This window comes from Lepisma saccharinum, chromosome 6 (genome assembly GCF_977018435.1).
Source record: "Lepisma saccharinum chromosome 6, izLepSacc3.1, whole genome shotgun sequence".
NCBI classification, from domain to species: Eukaryota; Metazoa; Arthropoda; class Insecta; order Zygentoma; family Lepismatidae; genus Lepisma; species Lepisma saccharinum.
Genome location: NC_139234.1, coordinates 71,907,902 through 71,927,143, shown reverse-complemented (window position 1 = coordinate 71,927,143; position 19,242 = coordinate 71,907,902). Strand labels below are relative to the sequence as shown.

At 38.0% G+C, this 19,242-nt stretch overlaps 1 protein-coding gene across 3 annotated transcripts in view; it reads right to left on the bottom strand.

The window, feature by feature from the left end:
• mRpS23 (mitochondrial ribosomal protein S23) overlaps window positions 1–19,242 on the bottom strand; it is a 63,533-nt gene that overhangs the window by 2,988 nt on the left and 41,303 nt on the right. For all 3 annotated transcript variants that reach the window (XM_083124133.1, XM_083124132.1, XM_083124134.1), the window contains exon 2: window positions 8,491–8,652. In XM_083124133.1, the coding sequence (XP_082980259.1) occupies window positions 8,491–8,652 (162 nt within the window). The remainder of the gene's footprint in view (window positions 1–8,490; window positions 8,653–19,242) is intronic.

The following is a 19,242-nucleotide window of genomic DNA, read 5'->3' as shown; positions in this document are numbered from 1 at the left end:
ACTGTTGTGCATATTTTTGGCTTTACTGGGAATATTTCTGCATTTTTCTGACATATTTGTAATTTTTCATGACAGTTTCCAATTTATATGACATTATTACATGCATATTTTACAGTTTTATAGGACATAAAGTCCCGGGCCCTAGTCATCACCTATACTAAATGACTTTTCAACTGACTGCTGACAGTGAGAGCTATAGCCCTCTCTATATATAGATTTCTATCTGCCTCTATATATATAGATTTCTATCTGCCAATCATCTTCAAGGGTGTATGTGATGAAACAGGTGGCAATGTCATTCTCAAACTGGACTTTCTAGGATTAACACCAGCTGTCCAGTAGCAGTGATGCCAAGCATAATTTTTCTTTGCTTGTTGCTGTGTCTGCACAATAAATGGAAGTACAATGAGCCAAGATCCTTTGGCTACTACTTTCTCCACAGACATGAGGGTTAACCAACCGTACCTGAACTTTTTAGCAACTCGTGTTACACCCAGGCAAGGGAGGAGATCATTAGCTTAAAATAGATTTTGCAACATGTGGTGTATCCGATTAGTGTTTCATTCATTCTGAGAGCAATGTTTTTCTTTTTGTGGCACGAAAGTAAAACAGTGACAACCGAAAACATCTGAACTGATCTGTTGCTTTCCTGTCACTAATTCAAAAGACAGTCAGTATAGTAGTATCCTCTAATGTCAAAATTATTGTTGCTCTAAATTTCATATAAGATTCAGCTTGCAGCAGGGCAATATGGTCATGCCAGAAGCTATTAAACACCACATCTTGCAGTGTTGCTTTCAAAGCTAGTCATCCCACATGGGTTCTGTAATTGGCCCAAAAAACATGACATCATATGTTACAGTTCAATAACAATAATATAAATTAAGATCTCCTTTGAACAGTTGAATGTCATCATAAAAATTTCAATAACACCCACCCACCCACAAGAAACAATTATAGTGGTACGTTCATGCAGTCAACGAAATGAGGTGTATGAGCAATTGGCTGGCTGAGACAACTCTCACACCTATGCAGTACAAGACAACAGAAGAAAACCTAACATGTTACTACACAAGTAAAAAAAAAATCAACATGTCGAATCTCCAAATTACAAGCTGAAGCCATCTTTCTGCAGTGCAAGCTATGTATAAACAGGCGAAATACTGCAAATTGAGAGATAATGACATACATATACAATCTCTGCTAGTCCAGTACAAAAAATATCTGGATCTTACATTTTCCTTCATTTAAAGTTGTTTAACATGTTATCAAGGGGTTATTGGACTTTATTACGCAAATTCGAAAATTTCGCTTTCTTTTCCTGTAAAAAATAGAACAGTCAAAAAACTTTTACAGGGTGGCTACAAAGAAGCAGAAATTAAATTCCCTGACTTTTCCAGGTTTTCCAGGAAAAAATTTGCATTTTTCCCTGACAATTACAAACTAAACTAAATCGATGTTTTTGCAAATGGAAATAATAAACTCATACAGATCCATGTATGGATTTGTTTAATACCAATATTATCTTCCATGAAATTGACTTAATTTCTCTATTCTCTATGATTTGAATTCAAACTGCAAAATAGTGAATTTGGAAAATTATTACAATTCACAAGCTACGGAAGGATTACGGAATTTTGTCATATGCAGTAAGTTTAAAATATAATACTCGATTATTTTTAAATTACGACTAAATGAGATAAGAGTGAAGAGAGATTGATTAAGAAATACAATTTGTAATTTATCAGTCTCCTTATTCGTGGTATTATATGTTGATATTTCCACTGAGGTTTGGAACCCTGTGCTTGCAAGAACCACGAGTGCGGACTCATTTTTCAATGCATAAAGCTACTTCTCTCTTCTCTGTAAAGCAAACAACTTAACTCTTGCATATAAGTGAAACAATTGAATCGAACAAAATAAAGTGTAATATTTCCTTACATCACCAATGGGATTTCTGCTTCAGTACAGTATATCCAAGTGAAGTACTGTGAAACTGACAACTTGCAGTTATAGGCTACCATTAATGCTGACGAAAAGGGTATGTAGGTATTTGAAATTTAACGCAAGGAATTTATAGAATTGCATTTCATACGTACCTGATTTAGCTAACCACACATTAAAACAGGAACACTCTAATAATAAAAGCTTCTGAAAGTTCATATACGAGGGGCATCCTGAAAAAAGCACTAGTGGTCGGAGAGCGACACACACACATGCAAGCAGGAAGAAGGACATGTAGCTGTAATCTGGTACAGTTGCAATGCAGCCATTATTGGACAGTTCTAGGTTAAAGATTGCAGCTCTCATACAGTCTCCCACCGACTGCGATGTAGCCTACATTGCACGCTCAGAATTTGGCACAGAGCCACCAGCAATCGTGTGAGGTGTGCAGACCGGACGTTGTGAGTGATAGTATGGTCAGACGATGGTGCAGACAATTCACGGAAAACCAATCGAATGTGCACAACCCCATACAGCTGAGTACACATGGGTCCTTTGCATCACTTCAGGTGAGAGATCTTGGACCACTCCCTGTACAGCCCTGGCCTTGAATGTACAGACTTTCATCTCTTAGTTCAACTGAAGAGGTTTCTGGCAGGGCAAGGATTTGACAGATACACTGCGGTAGAGATAGTTCCAGCCTTTGCTGTCAGACACACATACCATGGGCATACAAGATTTAGTGCCATGCTACGACAAATGCCAGAACAACGGTGTTGATTATGCCGAAAATTAGGTTAGGACTCACTGTTACTAATGCAATAAATTACAACTGATATTCTTGTTTTATTTATGCCTAATCGGTAGGGACCTTGATATTTTGTTTGTTTTTTTCAAATTGGTGTATTTTCTTATTTTTCTATTTTTTACTATACGGTGTTATTTTTCCAAAAATTCACATTTTCATTTTAGCTCATTTTCTGGCAAATATCTGAAATTATACCTTCATGGTGTTTTTAAACTACTGTTTCAAATTGTAAGTCACATGGCTTACACCTCTTCGTGAGAGTTTGATATCTTGAAAGTTATTTTGGGAACGTTATTTTCCATACCACTTTTTTAATTTTAAGGTAAGGATTTTAGATAATGGAATTTTCCCCGTATATACTGCAGGGTGCATAATGACCTTAAGTGGCGACGCACCCAAAACATTAAAATCAATCAATCTCACGTGACAGATACCGATATATTATGGCACCAAAAATTGGCATTATCTTTTTTTGACTTGTTACTGTTACGTTTCCCAAAATTCGCGTTTTTGGTTTAGAACATTTATCTGCCAAATATACCAAAACTTAATACTCCATTGTGCTTTAAACTATTATTTTCAAGTGTAGGTCACATGGTCTACATAATTTCGTGACAGTTTGATATGTTGGAACAGATTTTTGAGGAAGTAAAAGTAAAGTGCCCCGCTGCACTTTTCCATCAGGGTGTATAGGGGTGTGGAGTTAGGGCCCCAAAACGTTCTTGATCACGAAGGTAGGGGTGATGTGATCAGCACCATGCTCCTGGGTACCTTTATCCCTCAAAGTTTCCTCAAGGTACTAGCTTCATATGATGCTGGGTGTGCGCCGGAGTAGTTTGTATATGTGGAAAACATCCCGGTTCTCCCCCGCAGGGGATTGACCACGGGTCTCTCGCATAGTAGTCAGACGCCCTAACGACTGAGCACCATTATTACTCGCTCGACAAATGCCGATGGTGCGCACTTAGCTTGGTAATTCAAAACATATCTCGTGCAACAAATCTGAAGATGTGGGTTCTGTGTGATGGTAGATACGCACTCGATCTCTTGTTAGAACCCTGCTACTTTGCTCTGTGATGCATATGGTTTTGATAGTTGAAAAAATCGTGGGAATACATGATTTAATGTGGCTGTCTGAATTATTCCATGTACGTATAACTCTATAGTTTACTCTTGAGTAAAATGTTGGAAAACTTTGCATGTTCTATGTACAAAAACATGGCCTAGAAAAGACAAGAATGTTGTATTTCATGGAATTTTTCATTGTTTTAGGACATTTCTTTTAAAAAAATCGCTAAAAACGCCAACAATTCGCATTATTTAGATATTTCGAACGGGCGAAAAATGTGTCCAGACATCACTGCACATTCCTAAACATAACTTCGCACCAATTACCATTTTTCACGGTTTTGGCGTTTGCGAAAAATCAATGTCCGTACTAATTGGAAATTACTTTCTGGCCACCCCTCGTATAAATCAGTAGATGGAATGTAAAAATTTAGCAGGGCTGGCAGAGAAAAGTCAATTCTTGAAGAAAGTGATTTGCTTTTATGATGGAATGATTCAAGTAAATATGATATTAAAATATTTACCTATTTATTATTAGTATTTTATTTCATAATATTGGACATTAACCTTACTCAGTGAGAGATTAATGACCATCTCTCACGAGTTTAGAACAGAGAGTGGCGTTAATTTCATTGCAATTCTAGTGTTGCAGTAAATTTGAGGTTGGGAGCATGCACTTGCCAATTTTTATAATGTTTACCAATGCAGATTTATATTTCACTTTTTCATGATAGTATTCAATATATATCCCGTTTGGTTATATTTTTCTTGACATCTAAGAATAGTGTGTGTAAACGTATGTTAACTTGTGCGAAACCAGTAATACGTCTGGATAATGAAAGAAAACCTTCGTAAGCACTGCTACATTAAATAAGGTGAAGTGAGCCAGAAGAGTAATAAAATTCCAACAGCTCTTCTTGTTTATGCATGCGAATTTTGTTGGAAGTTGCAGTCCATGCAATTTCTGTCGCATGTTGTAGTGACATACTTTGTCGGGTGGAGGTATCATGGTGCTGATTACGAAATGAATGTGCTTTTTGAACCTTCATACTCTTATGTTTGGGTGGAAACTGACACAGGTCTGGAGCAAGCCTGGGAAATTCAAATTGATGATCAACCTCCCCCCCCCCCTCCGCAACATATCCATCACACATTTCCGAACAGAGATTCACATTTTGGCTTATTGTTCAACTTGTATGGCACCCAGGAACATGAAACATGTTTTAATCTCTTTGGAAACGTCCATTATTTGAAGAGAATACTAAGGTTTGAGCCTTCTCCCCAAACTAGCGGGAGAAGAGGGGGCAAACTCCAGATTTTTATGTTTTTTCATTAAAATTCGGAGGTCGCGCCCCTCAACCCCCCCCCCTCGGTTCGGCGTTCTGAATTGTACACGGTTGCATGCTCTGATGTAAAACAAAACTTATCCGAAGTAGATATCTCCCATAGTGCCCGAGTTATAACAATTTTCTGAGCAATATGCAAATTACCTATAAAAAACAGAGTTTCACATTTTGGCTTATTATTTAACTTTTATGGCACCCAAGAACATGAAACATGTTACGTTCTCTTGAGAAATGTCCATTCTTTGAAAAGAATACTAAAGTTCGCGCCCTCCCCAAAAAAGCGGGGGAAGAAGGGGCAAACTCCAGATTTTTATATTTTTTCCATTGAAATTCGGGGGTCGTGCCCCCAAGCCCTCTTCCTCGGTCCGGCGTTCTGAATTGTACACGGTTGCATGCTCTGATGTTTTAGCTGCAAAACAAAACTTATCCGAAGTAGATTGCTCCCATAGTGCCCGAGTTATAACAATGTTCCTCCAAAAATTCAAATTACTTATTTTTCGTAAAAAAATAATAATCACATTTTGGCTTATTATTCAACTTGTATGACACCCAAGAACATGAAACATGTTTCAATCTCTTGAGAAATGTCAATTCTTTGAAAAGAAAACTAAAGTTCGCGGCTTCTCCCCAAAATAGTGGGAGAAGAGAGGGGCAAACTTCAGATTGTTATGTATTTTTCATTGAAATCCGTAGGTCGCGTCCCCAAACCCCCTCCTTGGTTCGGCGTTCTGAACTGTACACGGTTGCATGCTCTGATGTCTTAGCTGCAAAACAAAACTGATCCGAAGTAGATTGCTCCCATAGTGCCCGAGTTATAACAATTTTCCTCCAAAAATGCAAATTGCCTATTTTTCGTAAAAAAAAAAATTATTCACATTTTGGCTTATTATTCAACTTGTATGACACCCAAGAACATGAAACATATTTCATTCTCTTAAGATATGTCCATTCTTTGAAAAGAATACTAAAGTTCGTGCCTTCTCCCCAAAATAGCGGGGGAAGAGGGGAGCAAACTCCAGATTTTTGTTTTTTCCATTGAAATTCGGGGGACGTGCCCCCGCCCCCAAGCCCCCTTCCTCAGTCCAGTGTTCTGAATTTTACACGGTTGCATGCGCTGATGTTTTAGCTGCAACACAAAAGTTATCCGCAGTAGATTGCTCCCATAGTGCCCGAGTTATAACAATTTTCCTCCAAAAACTGTCCGAATTTAAAATTCCCGCCTATAAGCCCGGGCGAGAGAAATTTCTCTCTCTTTCTCTCCTCCTGCCATCACCGGTTTCTGGCGCCGTGGTTGTGTTGCTCATAAAGGGGGTATAAAAGTTGAGACCGAAACTTACGAACGAGATTTCCTGTTCCCGTGCTGAGTTCCATACTGATATCTTTAAATAAATAAAAAATAAAATAAGAAAAAAAGTCAATGAAGACGAAATTCCCTGACATTTCCCTGACTTTTTTTGACACCTCAAATTCCCTGACTTTTCCCGGTTTTCCAGGTTTTCCAGGTCTGTCGCCACCCTGTTTTAATATGCACTCAACTCCCCACACCTTGTCACTCGTGCCTTATGAGCATCAATGTTATACTTGTGACCGACAGCATCATAGGAACAACCAAATCAAGCCATGTTTCGGTCATAATGACCAAAAGTGGCATGTGTCAGGTTTGGTCATTATGACCGACCTGGCAGTTAACATGTTAACATCATCAGGCCCCTGTGAATGATAGTATGTGCATGTGTTATTTCTGTGTAACTTTTTGGCCACACAATAAGACATTATAGCATGCTTGAAGTGAGCATAAAATGTACACAGAGATCTATATTACAGAAATATGATGAATTCAGAGGTTGTCTTTGTAACTTGGTACAGTACTGGCACAAAATGGCAAGGATCCAGTTTTAATTACAGGTTCGATATCTGATTTAGCAATTATTCACATAACTTTTCAATAATTTATAACATATCCTGAAGGCATGTGGGGAGATGGGATGTTAGGGCCCCACACATTCTATTCTTTCTGTACAACAAACTATTTCACATAGCTAGTTTGGCATTATTACATAAGAAATAAAAAAAACTGGTGATTGCTTTCATTATTATGTACGTAATATAAATTGGAGCATGTGGAGGTTCTCAAATACATATTGAATGATGGAAATAGTGTTAAAACGAATAATATTAAAATACTTTTGGAAGCAACAAAGCAGTCTGGAAGTTAGCACACAAGAAAATTAAATGCACACTTATGGAATCAAGTGGTAAGCAATAATCAAAACCTACTTACAGAAAACAATTTGTTTGAACCAGTGTCTAAATTCACAAAACTAGGAGTATTATTAACAAATGAAAAAAACAAGATTAAAAGGAAATTAAAAGCACAGACTTAAAATGCACACTAGTACTTTTCTACCTACAAGCGTTTATTCGCCTGCCTAATATCAAAAATTTTGAACTTCAAAATGTACAAAACAGTAAATTTGCTGGTAGTCCTGTATTGGTGTGAAACGTGGCCCTTACTCTATAAGAGGAACCTACTTTTTTGAAAGTAGAATCTTAGACTGAAGAAAGACATTTGGTCCTAAAAGAAAGTAACCACAGGTGAACTGCATAATTTATATTCATGACCTGATATTATTAGAATAATTAAATCGAGAAGACTTCGTTGGGTAACCCATGTAGCATGCATGGGAGAACAGAAAAGTTTACAGGTTTTTGATATAATGCCTTAAGCATTACACTGTAGTTCAGCACTTTGTCTATTATTTCATTAAATGTTAATTGTGTAACAGACAACCAGTTTAAGAAGGAATATCCATTATTAATTCTATTTCAGATTTAGATTTCAAATTTTGTTGTAATCTCTCACTGATGACATGACATGTGATATTACTTGATAGACCAAGTGGATGGACCAACCTGTATATATCAACCTAATGACGTGAACTGCAAAATAAGTGCATTGTGGCATTCTCCCAGTCAATGAGGCAACAGGTGTCATCACGAAAAAAGTGTTAATTAAAGACTATTCTTTCTCCTTCGACATTTATGGCTGATTCAAAAAGGTAGTAAACATTAGGTGTTTGTTTTACTACAACCTCTGGAGGTATGTCACAACCTGATGCCCAAGATGAAGATGGAATGACAATATGAAAATGGGCCTGAAAGAAATTGGAAAGGATGATGAAGAGTGGATTGGTCTAGTCCCGAGCAGGAACAGGTAGGTAACATATGCTGGTGGGCTAATGAACCTTCAGGTTTAGGAATGACAGGTAGTTGGTTTTCATTAATCTATGCTTTAAAAAAATCTTAATACATTATGATACTTACGCTCTAACAATATCTTCAGGATACAAAATGTTTCTGATTGGTTCACTGGGTGCTGCGCGATCATATTTTGGTTCATATTTTGGAGGAAATGCTTTATATGCATCATACCACACAGGTTTGTCTTCCTCTCTCAAGGCTCCAGATCTGAGAAGGCCTGTGACCCTGAAATAACATTTAGAGCAATTATTAGATTAATATATGTAATCATCTGCTTGCATCAGCATTATGTGTGCAAAATAAATATGCACAGGTTCTAACTCATATTAGAAAAACATATTCTCTACTTTTTCCCCAGGCTTTTAGGCAATTATGAAGAGATTTTCAGTCAATTCTGCTGCACTTTAACCTTTTGAGTCCCAAGGCCATTTTCACATGTAACCCCCTTGGTCACGAGCCGATTTTGAGCAAAATGCAGAGTTTCAATTAAATGAGTGTAGATCAGAGGCTAATTGCCCTAGAGAGATGAGTGATATACCATTGTACGTGGAATGAACCAGAGATTCAGACTATATGAAATTTATGCAAATTCGGCGTGTATGTGGTGTGGGGGAGGGGGCTCTCTCAAAATTCCCAAATTTCGGGGTAAAAAATGGGGTACCCCCTCCCCACCCGACAAAAAGTACATGACAGTGTTGACATGCACATGGAAATCATCACAGACATGTAAGGAACACAAAAATATTTGCATTATTAGCCTATCATATGACCAGTGCTCGAAAAATTTTCTTCAAAGCTAGGTGCCAACTCTGAAAATCAGGTGCCAGGAAACCACCTACTAGCAATTGTGCATACTACAGATTGTTTCAAAAGTCACGCAAACCAAACTTTGAAAATATATATCATGAAAAAGTAAGCGATATTTACACCTGGTTTTCTGCATAAAACTGATCATGTAGGCTATCACTGGGTTAATACATTTATTTTAGCATTTTTCCAAATAAAAGCAATTACATTATTTGAAAAAAAAACATTGTTAATTTGAAGAGAACATCTGATAATTGATTTTCAACAATAAATACCAACTAAAAAACAATTTCTGGGATCATTTGTTGGTGTTTGACTTGTCGTAAAACAGTTGCTTTGTGAGGTACAGCAGAAGTAGGGTATTTTTCTTTGAAAACTTCTTGCAGCTGAGTGTAAGAATAAGTAGTAAAATGCTCTTCAGCAAAGCACACACACTGCTCCAATGTATATGCCATGCGGAATCAATTAAAAAAACAGGTGTAGTAGCGGCGAAAGTGAGCGAAGAGAATTCAGGATAACCAGGGCCAGTCTAGAATTCTCTCAAGAGTTCAATTTCGGTACAAAATCTTGATTTATGATTTTTCATGTAAATGTACGGCCAATACTTAGGCACATTTTGCATGCGTCTGTTGACAATATTTCGACCTGCTTGTGTTGCCATCTACGGAGATATGTCCCAAAAATTTCACTTTTTCACTCAAACCATAAAATCGTCAGTCAAAAATCCATTAAATATTGCTCATGACCAATATTGGTCGTAAATGATAAAGACTGACATGGTATCAGTCATCTAATTATGACCATTCGATAATTTCTTAGATATTTTTCTCACTCAAAAGTTCATTTCTGTAAAAATTTTAACCCTGCCTTCCGCCAGTTATTAATTTATCTAATTTTTTGTATGGCGTAAACTGATAATTTTATGCAATGAAAAATATTTCAATGGATGAGGCTTTATAATGCAGAAAACCCGGTGTAAATATCTGTTACGGTTTTCATGATATACATTTTCAAAGTTTGGTTTGTGCGACTTTTGAAACATTCTCTATAAGAAGCTGAGCTTCACTGTATTCAAAACATCGCTAAATCATTCGAGAAAGTAGGAAATGTGGAACAAAGAGTAAGAAATTGTTACTGACTCTATGGAATGTTCACAACGTTGATAAAAAAATGCTAAATTACGGCATACTGCAATTTGAACTTAGAATCTTCAAAATGTCGTACATATTACAGCAAGAGATCACAGTCGCCAGGCTGAAATTTTTAGTCGCCATGGCGAACTGGCGACCGGGATTTTTCGAGCCCTGCATATGATCAATGTAACGCGAGTTGTACCCCCAAAAGGAGTGGTAGGCACGCCATTGATTCAAGCTTCAAAATGCAGCGGTACCTTGAAATGACTTTAGCTCAGAGACTATTTGCCCTGGAGATATGAACGATACACCGTTGTACGCAGAATGAATCACAGATTCAGACGATATATAACTTATGCACATTCTGCATACATATGGAGGGCGAAAGGGGGGAAATCCCCTGAATTTTTTTTAAATGGGGTTTCTCCCCCCCCTCTGAAAAAAAGGATATGAAAAGTTCAAAATGCATATAGAAATTATCGCTGGCATGTAAGAAACAGAAAAATATTTGCATCATTGTCATATGACCAATGTAACGCAAGTCGTACCCCTGAAACGAAAGGCTTGTAAGCCACTGTCTCAAGCTTCGGAATTGAGCAAAATTCAGAGTTACATTGAAATGACTATACCTCAGAAACTAAATGCCGTAGAGATATGAAAGATATACCGTTGTACGCAGAATGAATCACAGATTCAGACGATATATAATTTATGAACATTCAGATTCTGATGATATATCAGAGGGAATGTCAACCTCTTCTTCATCCCACTCGGAGTCTGTATCCATATCCTCCAGTTCAACTCGGATTTCATTGGAACGGAGATCACCGGGGGCAGCCATGGTCAACTATAAGCCTTTTGGGGACACAGCAGGCACAAACGACACTAGCACACTTTTCACACCACAAGAAAAGCACGTAGATGACAAAAAAGTCCTTGGAAGTCTGTCACTTCACTCAAAAAATATCTTCGCACTTGGGCACAAAACGACACACACCTACGCACAACTTTCACGGACGAAAAGCTAGAACGCAGTGAAAAATGAGTGCCGTTTCTTGCAGCTGCTTGAAATTCTATTTTTAGACAATGCAGGGTAACCTGTGTTGCAGCTTGTGGAACATTTGTGCTCAAAAACAAAGGTTTCACCTTGAAATTCCATTCTCACAATGCAGATTCAACAACCAGTCTTCCCCCACCCCCTGCTTGTGCCCACATGGAAAACTTTCATCTTGACATCAGATACTGATAAACAAGCTTCCTTCGAATGCAGTTACCAGGCGGGAGTGAAAAGCATTGCTTTAGAACAATAAAGCCGGTCTTCCTTTGTCGGCAAAAATTTTCCCTTGAAAAGAGACGCAATGCATAAGTCCCTTTTCCCGCCTTTTCCCCTCCATTTTCATGAAGAAAAAAGTGCAAGAAACATTTCTGTTAAATATATGTGTTAGGAACAATATAGAAAAAATCGAAATTCTAGCCAAAAATAGAAAAGTTATAACGTAAAAACTACGACCTTGACACAGCGTCTCGATTGAGACACTTGGGACCGCGAGGGTTACATTTGGGTATCTCGACCGAGATGCTTGGGACCCAAAAGGTTAAGATGCTTTCATCAATTTTTAAGTGTTAAACTGCACTTGTTCTTGAAGGATTTAAAGTTTATCTAACACTTCAAAATAAATTAACACAAAAATCTATGATCACCTATCAAGAAAAAGTTAAATTTGTTTTCATTCCCAAATCCTGGAACATAACAAAAACCACTTGATTTTCCCTGAGTGTTCTATGATTTTGGATGTATTTTCACATTTTTCCTGACTTTTCCGATATTTTTTCACTTGCAGGTTGATTTCTCTGACTTTTCAAGGTTTTCCACATCAGTGGAAAAACATAATTTACATCTTGCACCAACATTATTAAAAAAACATAATATAAATGATTAGTTTCCACTTAGTTTTTTATGTCTTTTTTAAACACATTTCCACTGTTCCGATCAGTTAAAAAAGAAACGTTCTGAACAAGCTACATAAAATCACCTTGTAGATGAATGAAAATTTATAATAGAGATTTCAATTGAAAATTACAATGTTTTACTAAGAAAGACAACCAAAACAAACACACAGAACTATTACATCCAGGATGGCTATCTTCACTACAAAATATTACAGAAAAAATGCACCACTTCTGTAATTTAACCAGAAACTTACTCAGGGCAGCCACTCTAGGACCATGATAAAATTCAAGTATAATTCCTGGTTTTCAAGGCAAACTTCCCAAAAATTCAAAGGTACAAGCAGATGTTTTCTCTATTTCAACCTTAAGTATTACCACCCATCACCACCTCTACACACACAAATAAGTAACAATGTAAAGGTTTGTGTGGTTCCAATGTATTCCAAAAATTCTAATTCATTTCAATCAAATGGTATATACAGGGTGGCCAGAAAGTCCCTTTACACCTCCACTTATTTCATCCCTACATTAATAATATTTACAGTTAGTTGTCCAAAACATCCGTATGTGCACCTCAATGATCCCTACACAGCTTGATACGCCCATTGATGGCCATTGGCCGGATTGTCTGCAGGCCTAAGTCAATTTTCATGTGGAGCTGCATTGTGCTCCTTGCAATTCCAAGTTCTGCAGAATGCATTTTGGTCGACTTACAGGGTGAACGCATCACTGACACACTAACGTCTGCACACGTTTCCTTTCGGGTTGATGGACGACCAGAACATGGGGCATCCAAAACACTTCCCAGGCGAAAAGCTTTCTTCTCCCACGTGATCAAAGTCTGACGACTTGGTGGCTCCTTACCGAACCGTTCACGAAACCTATCCATCACCTGCGGCATATTTTCGTTGTTGTGCTTCCGTTCATGGACCCACACACTTGTCACTAAGCGCTCCTCCAAAGTGAAGTCACTGGTATCTACCATTGTTGTTCACCAAACACAGAAAGGTGCGACAATGAACTGATCAACGCACAGACTTTATTCTCCCTCAGTGGGCAGTTATGCGGCAGGCACTTGGCAATTCATGTGAGGAGCACTGTTGCCATATCAATGATCAGGATGGGAGGTAAAAATCTTAAATATCTTACCATCTTACATTGTTACACGCATTTAGTTCGGGTGTAAAGGGACTTTCTGGCCACACTGTATATATATATATATATATATATATATATATATATATATATTTTGCCATTTCACGTACTCAGACTAGAACTGCATCTACAAACAAAAGTCACAAATGTTACGGCATATTGTAATCTACGAAAAATTATTAATTGTATAAGAATTTCAAATATACCTAGACAACTTCAAGATATCTTATCTTGCAATAATCTTCCGCTTGTCAGAGACATTGTTCTGCAAAGGTCAATAACAAAGTAACATATTGAGAAAATTGTGTTTTATTTTTCACGCAGCTTTCTATTCCTTCCTCGATAAAAGTAAAAGCTAAACTGCGAAAAACTTGCTCAGGGTATTAATAAATATGTATATATTGAATGGAATTTGGATTAATAACAGTTGCAATTTTTCACGTCTATGAAGAAAAATCGAAGCAGAATCCACGCATAATTTCCGGAACTAATAATTCACGCACAATTCCCAGAATTCAAGGAATTCCCTGTGAGTAGGCACCCTGTTGCTAAAAAGTGGTGAAAACTAAAAACTTGTATTGTTTATTTTTGATCTTTTTTGCATTTACTTATACCGAATGTCAGGGGTACCCATCCCCCCCCCCAAAGAATTGTTCATAAATAACCCCCCCCACACACACACACACAAATATAGTTTGGATAAGCACACAATAATTGATTTTTGTTTGAATGTCAATAATTTGATTTCATTTTTAAAAATTAAATTTTTGAAATACATGGGCTGACAGTATTTTACAATTATCCAGTCAGCCATAGCACAGCAACACATTCAAGCGAAACGAATCTTGCCTGAAATAATCCAACACTAAAACTGAAGCGTGCATGTCAGAAAAAAAAAAACACCAGACATTGTTTACCACTGGCAGACATGCCAACAATCGTATGACATTCAAAACCTTTAATTGCAATTGAAATTTTAAAAATAATAAAGAAAGAAAAAGCACAGTTCACTCTCATGCATGTTTGCTAACATAAAATGTACAAAACTGCTCAGGCTCACTGCCATTGTTAGTGTACTGAACTTTATTCTTAACAGTTTGCTTGACTAACCTTGTATTAATGCAAACAGCACGAGAACCCCCTCCCCTTTCCCAAACCAACTGTAAAGACATGAGGTTTCACTTCAACCCCAATATCGCTATCACTCACAGGTAGGTAGAAAAACTGTACATAATAACCATAACTAAAAATCAACAACAAGTCAAACGAAAGATATATAGAATTGGTAGCTAAACTATAAAATTGTCTCCCCCCCCAAAAAAAATCCCATGATGCAGGCACACCATAAATTCCCCCTGCTGAATATAACAGTTGGGCTGAAAAGTTCGTAGGCTGACTCATAGATGGCGTTACTAGAATTAAATCCATGTGATTTTTACTTAGTACTAACCTTCAAAAGATACGTGTATAAATTTTACAGCTGCCGGATAATTAGTTCGTAGGATATAGCATTGTGAGTGAAGCAGCTTTTGTTATTGTGAAAAAATGGATAAAAAAGAATTTCGTGTGTTAATAAAGCATTGCTTTTTGGCGAAAAAAAATACTGTTGAAGCCAAGGCTTGGCTTGATAAACATTATTCGGACTCTGCACCAGGAAAATCAACCATGAGAAGTGGTTTGCTAAATTTAAACGAGGCAAAATGAGCATCAAAGACGATGCATGCAGTGGACGGCCCAAAGAGGCTGTTACCGACGAAAACATCAAAAAAGTCCACAAAATAATTTTAAATGATCGTAAAGTGAAGTTGATCGAGATAGCTGAGACTTTAAAAATATCAAAGGAACGTGTTGGACATATTGTGCATGAATATTTGAACATGCGAAAACTGTGTGCAAAATGGGTGCCGCGCGTGCTCACAATCGATCAAAAGCAACAACGTTTTGATGATTCGGAGCAATGTTTAGCGATATTCAACCGTAATAAACACGAATTTTTCCGTCGATATATTACAATGGATGAAACATTGCTCCATAACTACACTCCAGAGTCCAATCGACAGTCAGCCGAGTGGACTGCACGTGATGAACCTAATCCAAAGCGTGGAAAGACGCAACAGTCGGCTGGCAAGGTTATGGCATCAGTATTCTGGGATGCGCATGGTATTATATTCATCGATTACCTCAAAAAGGGCCAGACCATCAACAGGGATTATTACATAGCGTTGTTGGAGCGTTTAAAGGATGAAATCACGAAAAAACGGCCCCATTTGAAGAAGAAAAAAGTGCTGTTTCATCAAGACAATGCACCGTGTCACAAATCAATGAAAACGATGGCAAAATTATATGAATTAGACTACGAATTGCTTCCCCATCCACCATATTCTCCAGATCTGGCCCCCAGTGACTTTTTCCTGTTTGCAGACCTTAAAAGAATGCTCGCTGGAAAGAAATTTAGCACTGATAAAGAGGTAATCGCCGAAACTGAGGCCTATTTTGAGGCTAAAGAGAAATCGTACTATAAAAATGGCATCGAAAAATAGTATGACCGCTATAATTGTTGTATCGCCCTCGAAGGCAACTATATTGAATAATAAAATTGAATTTCGTCAAAAAAATATTTTTTACTATGTTAGCCTACAAACTTTTCAGCCCAACTGTTATAGCTACATATAAATGCTAAAAGAAAGAAGAGAACAGATCAAGTCAAGAAGGATGTGAGAAGAAAATATGGGGGATTTGGTTAAAATGGAGATGATGAAGAATCCAGAGCCACCATTCTTTAACGCGTCTGCCTACCATGCTAAAGGTCCCGGGTTCGATCCCTGGCCGGCTCATATCCGGGAACTTTTCTAACAATGGAAGTGGCCCCGGCACCCAGCCAGCGTCGAATAACATGGGTACCTAGGGGAAACCCTGGGGGGTAAAGGCAGTCAGGGGCGTGATGCTGATCACATCACCCCCACTCACGACCGGATCAAGAAAGTGTGGGGCGTTACCCCCACACCCCCTACATGCCTTCATGGCGTAGTGCTATGCACAGGGGAGCACTTTACCTTTTTTATGAAGAATCCAGAGCCACCATTCTTCAACTACTGAAAGATACACAGAAATATATAAATGATGATAATCATGCAATAATTCTACTCACAGCAGAAATTTGCTCTTGACGAAATATCTCTGGTAATTTTGTGTTCCATAAGGATGAATATCCCACACCTTGGATTTATGCCAAATGTATGGTTCTGGAGAAAATTTTGGTAAAGATTATGATTGTTTTGATTTTTTTTAAATTCTCCTAGCAGGTAGACTAATTATCAGCGGCGTGCATTCAGGATACGCAAGGTACGCACTGCGTACCCACAACACAGGAAGAAAAAATAAACATTTTTTCGTCTTCCCCGAACATGAAAATTCAACAATTATCGCTCCGAAAGCAATTCCACTGCAAGAAATTCCCATTTCCGTACGAACACTCTGCTGCCTTCCTGAAGGCAGTCCCGAATGATCCCGATTGTGACTTCGGCACCCACCCGATCCGTGTTGCCGATTTCCGCAGAAAGACGCTGTTTCTTCTGCTTGGTACCCTAGAAATTCGGAAGGTAACCCCATTGGCTCATATCAGCCTCGACCACGTGTTTGGGTCTGCCCGCGCCTACCCTCTCTCCCACTTCTTTCCCGGTTCTAAGCATCGAGGGTACCCAAGATTTTGACAGCATATGCAGTGTTGACAGTAGTCAACATATATTTTTTTTTGGAATGCTTAGCTTACTAGCATTTAGCAGCCACGCGTAGATAGATCACTGTTGGGTTGCAATAAAAATACATTATAAAAGGTGATGCAGGAATCAGACAGGAGGGCAAGAATATGTAGTGGTGGAAGATCATATTTAATATACGCGTAAACTATCACATATAAAATATTTATGTGAGGTTAAATTTACACTAGCAAGTTTGTTTTTTTTCGTATAGGGAGGTGAAGACCAGAATGGACTGTCACTGTGTCGAGGGAAAAATATGTGAACAATTTCCAAGTTTCGCACAATTCTCAGAGTATGAAAGTATCTGTTTATCTCCTTTCGGGATCAACATTTCCTTTGATTTCCATAGCATGGGTGTTGATTGTTGACCCGACGATATGAATGAATGATAAAAGAAAAACATAATAAAACACAATGCTTACAATAGGATTTGAATTACCCCCTCCCTCCCACCAGACATTGCAAAGTGATGTACGGTAGTTTAGCTTTTGAAGTGTTCTGGGATGTATGCTGACGTATTTTCTACTTGTCCTTAATTATCTCCCTTCTACAAAATACTTTGTCGACTGGCAACTCCGATTCATTCGTCCACAAGAACGCGTGGTTTTCGGGCATAGTGGGACCGGACACAACGTACCGCGTGAGGTTGTCTTTTGCTTTCTTCTGTCGTGCGAAATTTGCAGCGAGTGTTTCGTTCATATTATTTACATTACAGGATCTCTATTGTTTGTCGGTGCTGTGAAGTGATAAAATAGGGGGACCGGGAGTTATTGATGACATACTGGAGAAGGGATTTTCGGAATTTACGAAAAAAGTGTAAACAATCCGAAATGGGAGGTCTGTTCCTGATTTGGAAAAATTGTTTCAGGTAGGAGTTGTGAAGGATGGTAAGCAGTATATTAGGCATTTTGATTTTTGAGAAGAAGAAAAAATATCTCTACAGAGTGATTGACTGAGTAGAAAAACAGTGAAACTTTATTGTTGACCTTATTCGTTGGTTTCCTCTGCGAAAGGTGTGAAATAGTAGAGTATACTGAGATTTATCAAATTTATTACATGAAATTTGAAAGGACGGAAGATGATTGAGCCATTTCCTTCCCGTTCAATGTTCATCGCACTGCACGAAGGAAATAAACAAAGGTGAATTGTTGGACTCTACGTAGCCACTATCAGAATATATTTGCAAATATAAAATATCATACATATATTTTACCTCGTTACATTTGGATATTGATACAAGGATGAGAAATTTCCCATTATAAAATTGTAGAAAAAAGTTATTTTCTGAATAACATGATGGCCAGGGAGGGGGGGGGGGGTTCTGGCCCCCATAATTCATTTCGGTTGGCCCATGTTGCGTACCCTAGTTTAAATGTCACCGCACGCCACTGCTAATTATCATAGAATTTTGGCAATCATTGTCACACGAAATTTGAACCTTCCTTGAAGTAATGAACACTGTTTGGACCTTACGCTTCCAATGGACAATGTATTTTCTGTTGACAAGCGACTGTAAGTATTGTAGACTAGTGGGAATTAATGTAGAAGTAAATCGGAACCTTAGTAGAATGCATTTAGGGACTTTATTTTAATCCTAAGTGAACCAAACCTGGCCTATTACGAATGTAAAAGTGACGAAATAAATGAGTGACAGGTGTTCGGCCGATTGACAACAGGTAATAATTTTAACAGTCTGTTATAGGGAAAACACATTTCTTTAATTTTACACGAGAAAGTACTTACGGAACTGAGTTTCTGTAGACTTTTGAAAGGTCGTGGAAGTGTTTTCTCCCTTCGTTCAATTTATTCGGTCGGTAAAATTTATTTACTTCTTCTTTTGGATGGCGAAGTTAAGCCACAAGCCTTTTCTAAAACATGTATTTTTGGACATTAATGACTCTGCGATGCACAAAAACTCTTGCCTCCATTACCTTAGACTACGTGAACCAAATGTTCCGTGCGTTCGATGGCGTAACACCCAGTCAGTGTTTCCAACGATGCCATTGTTTTCC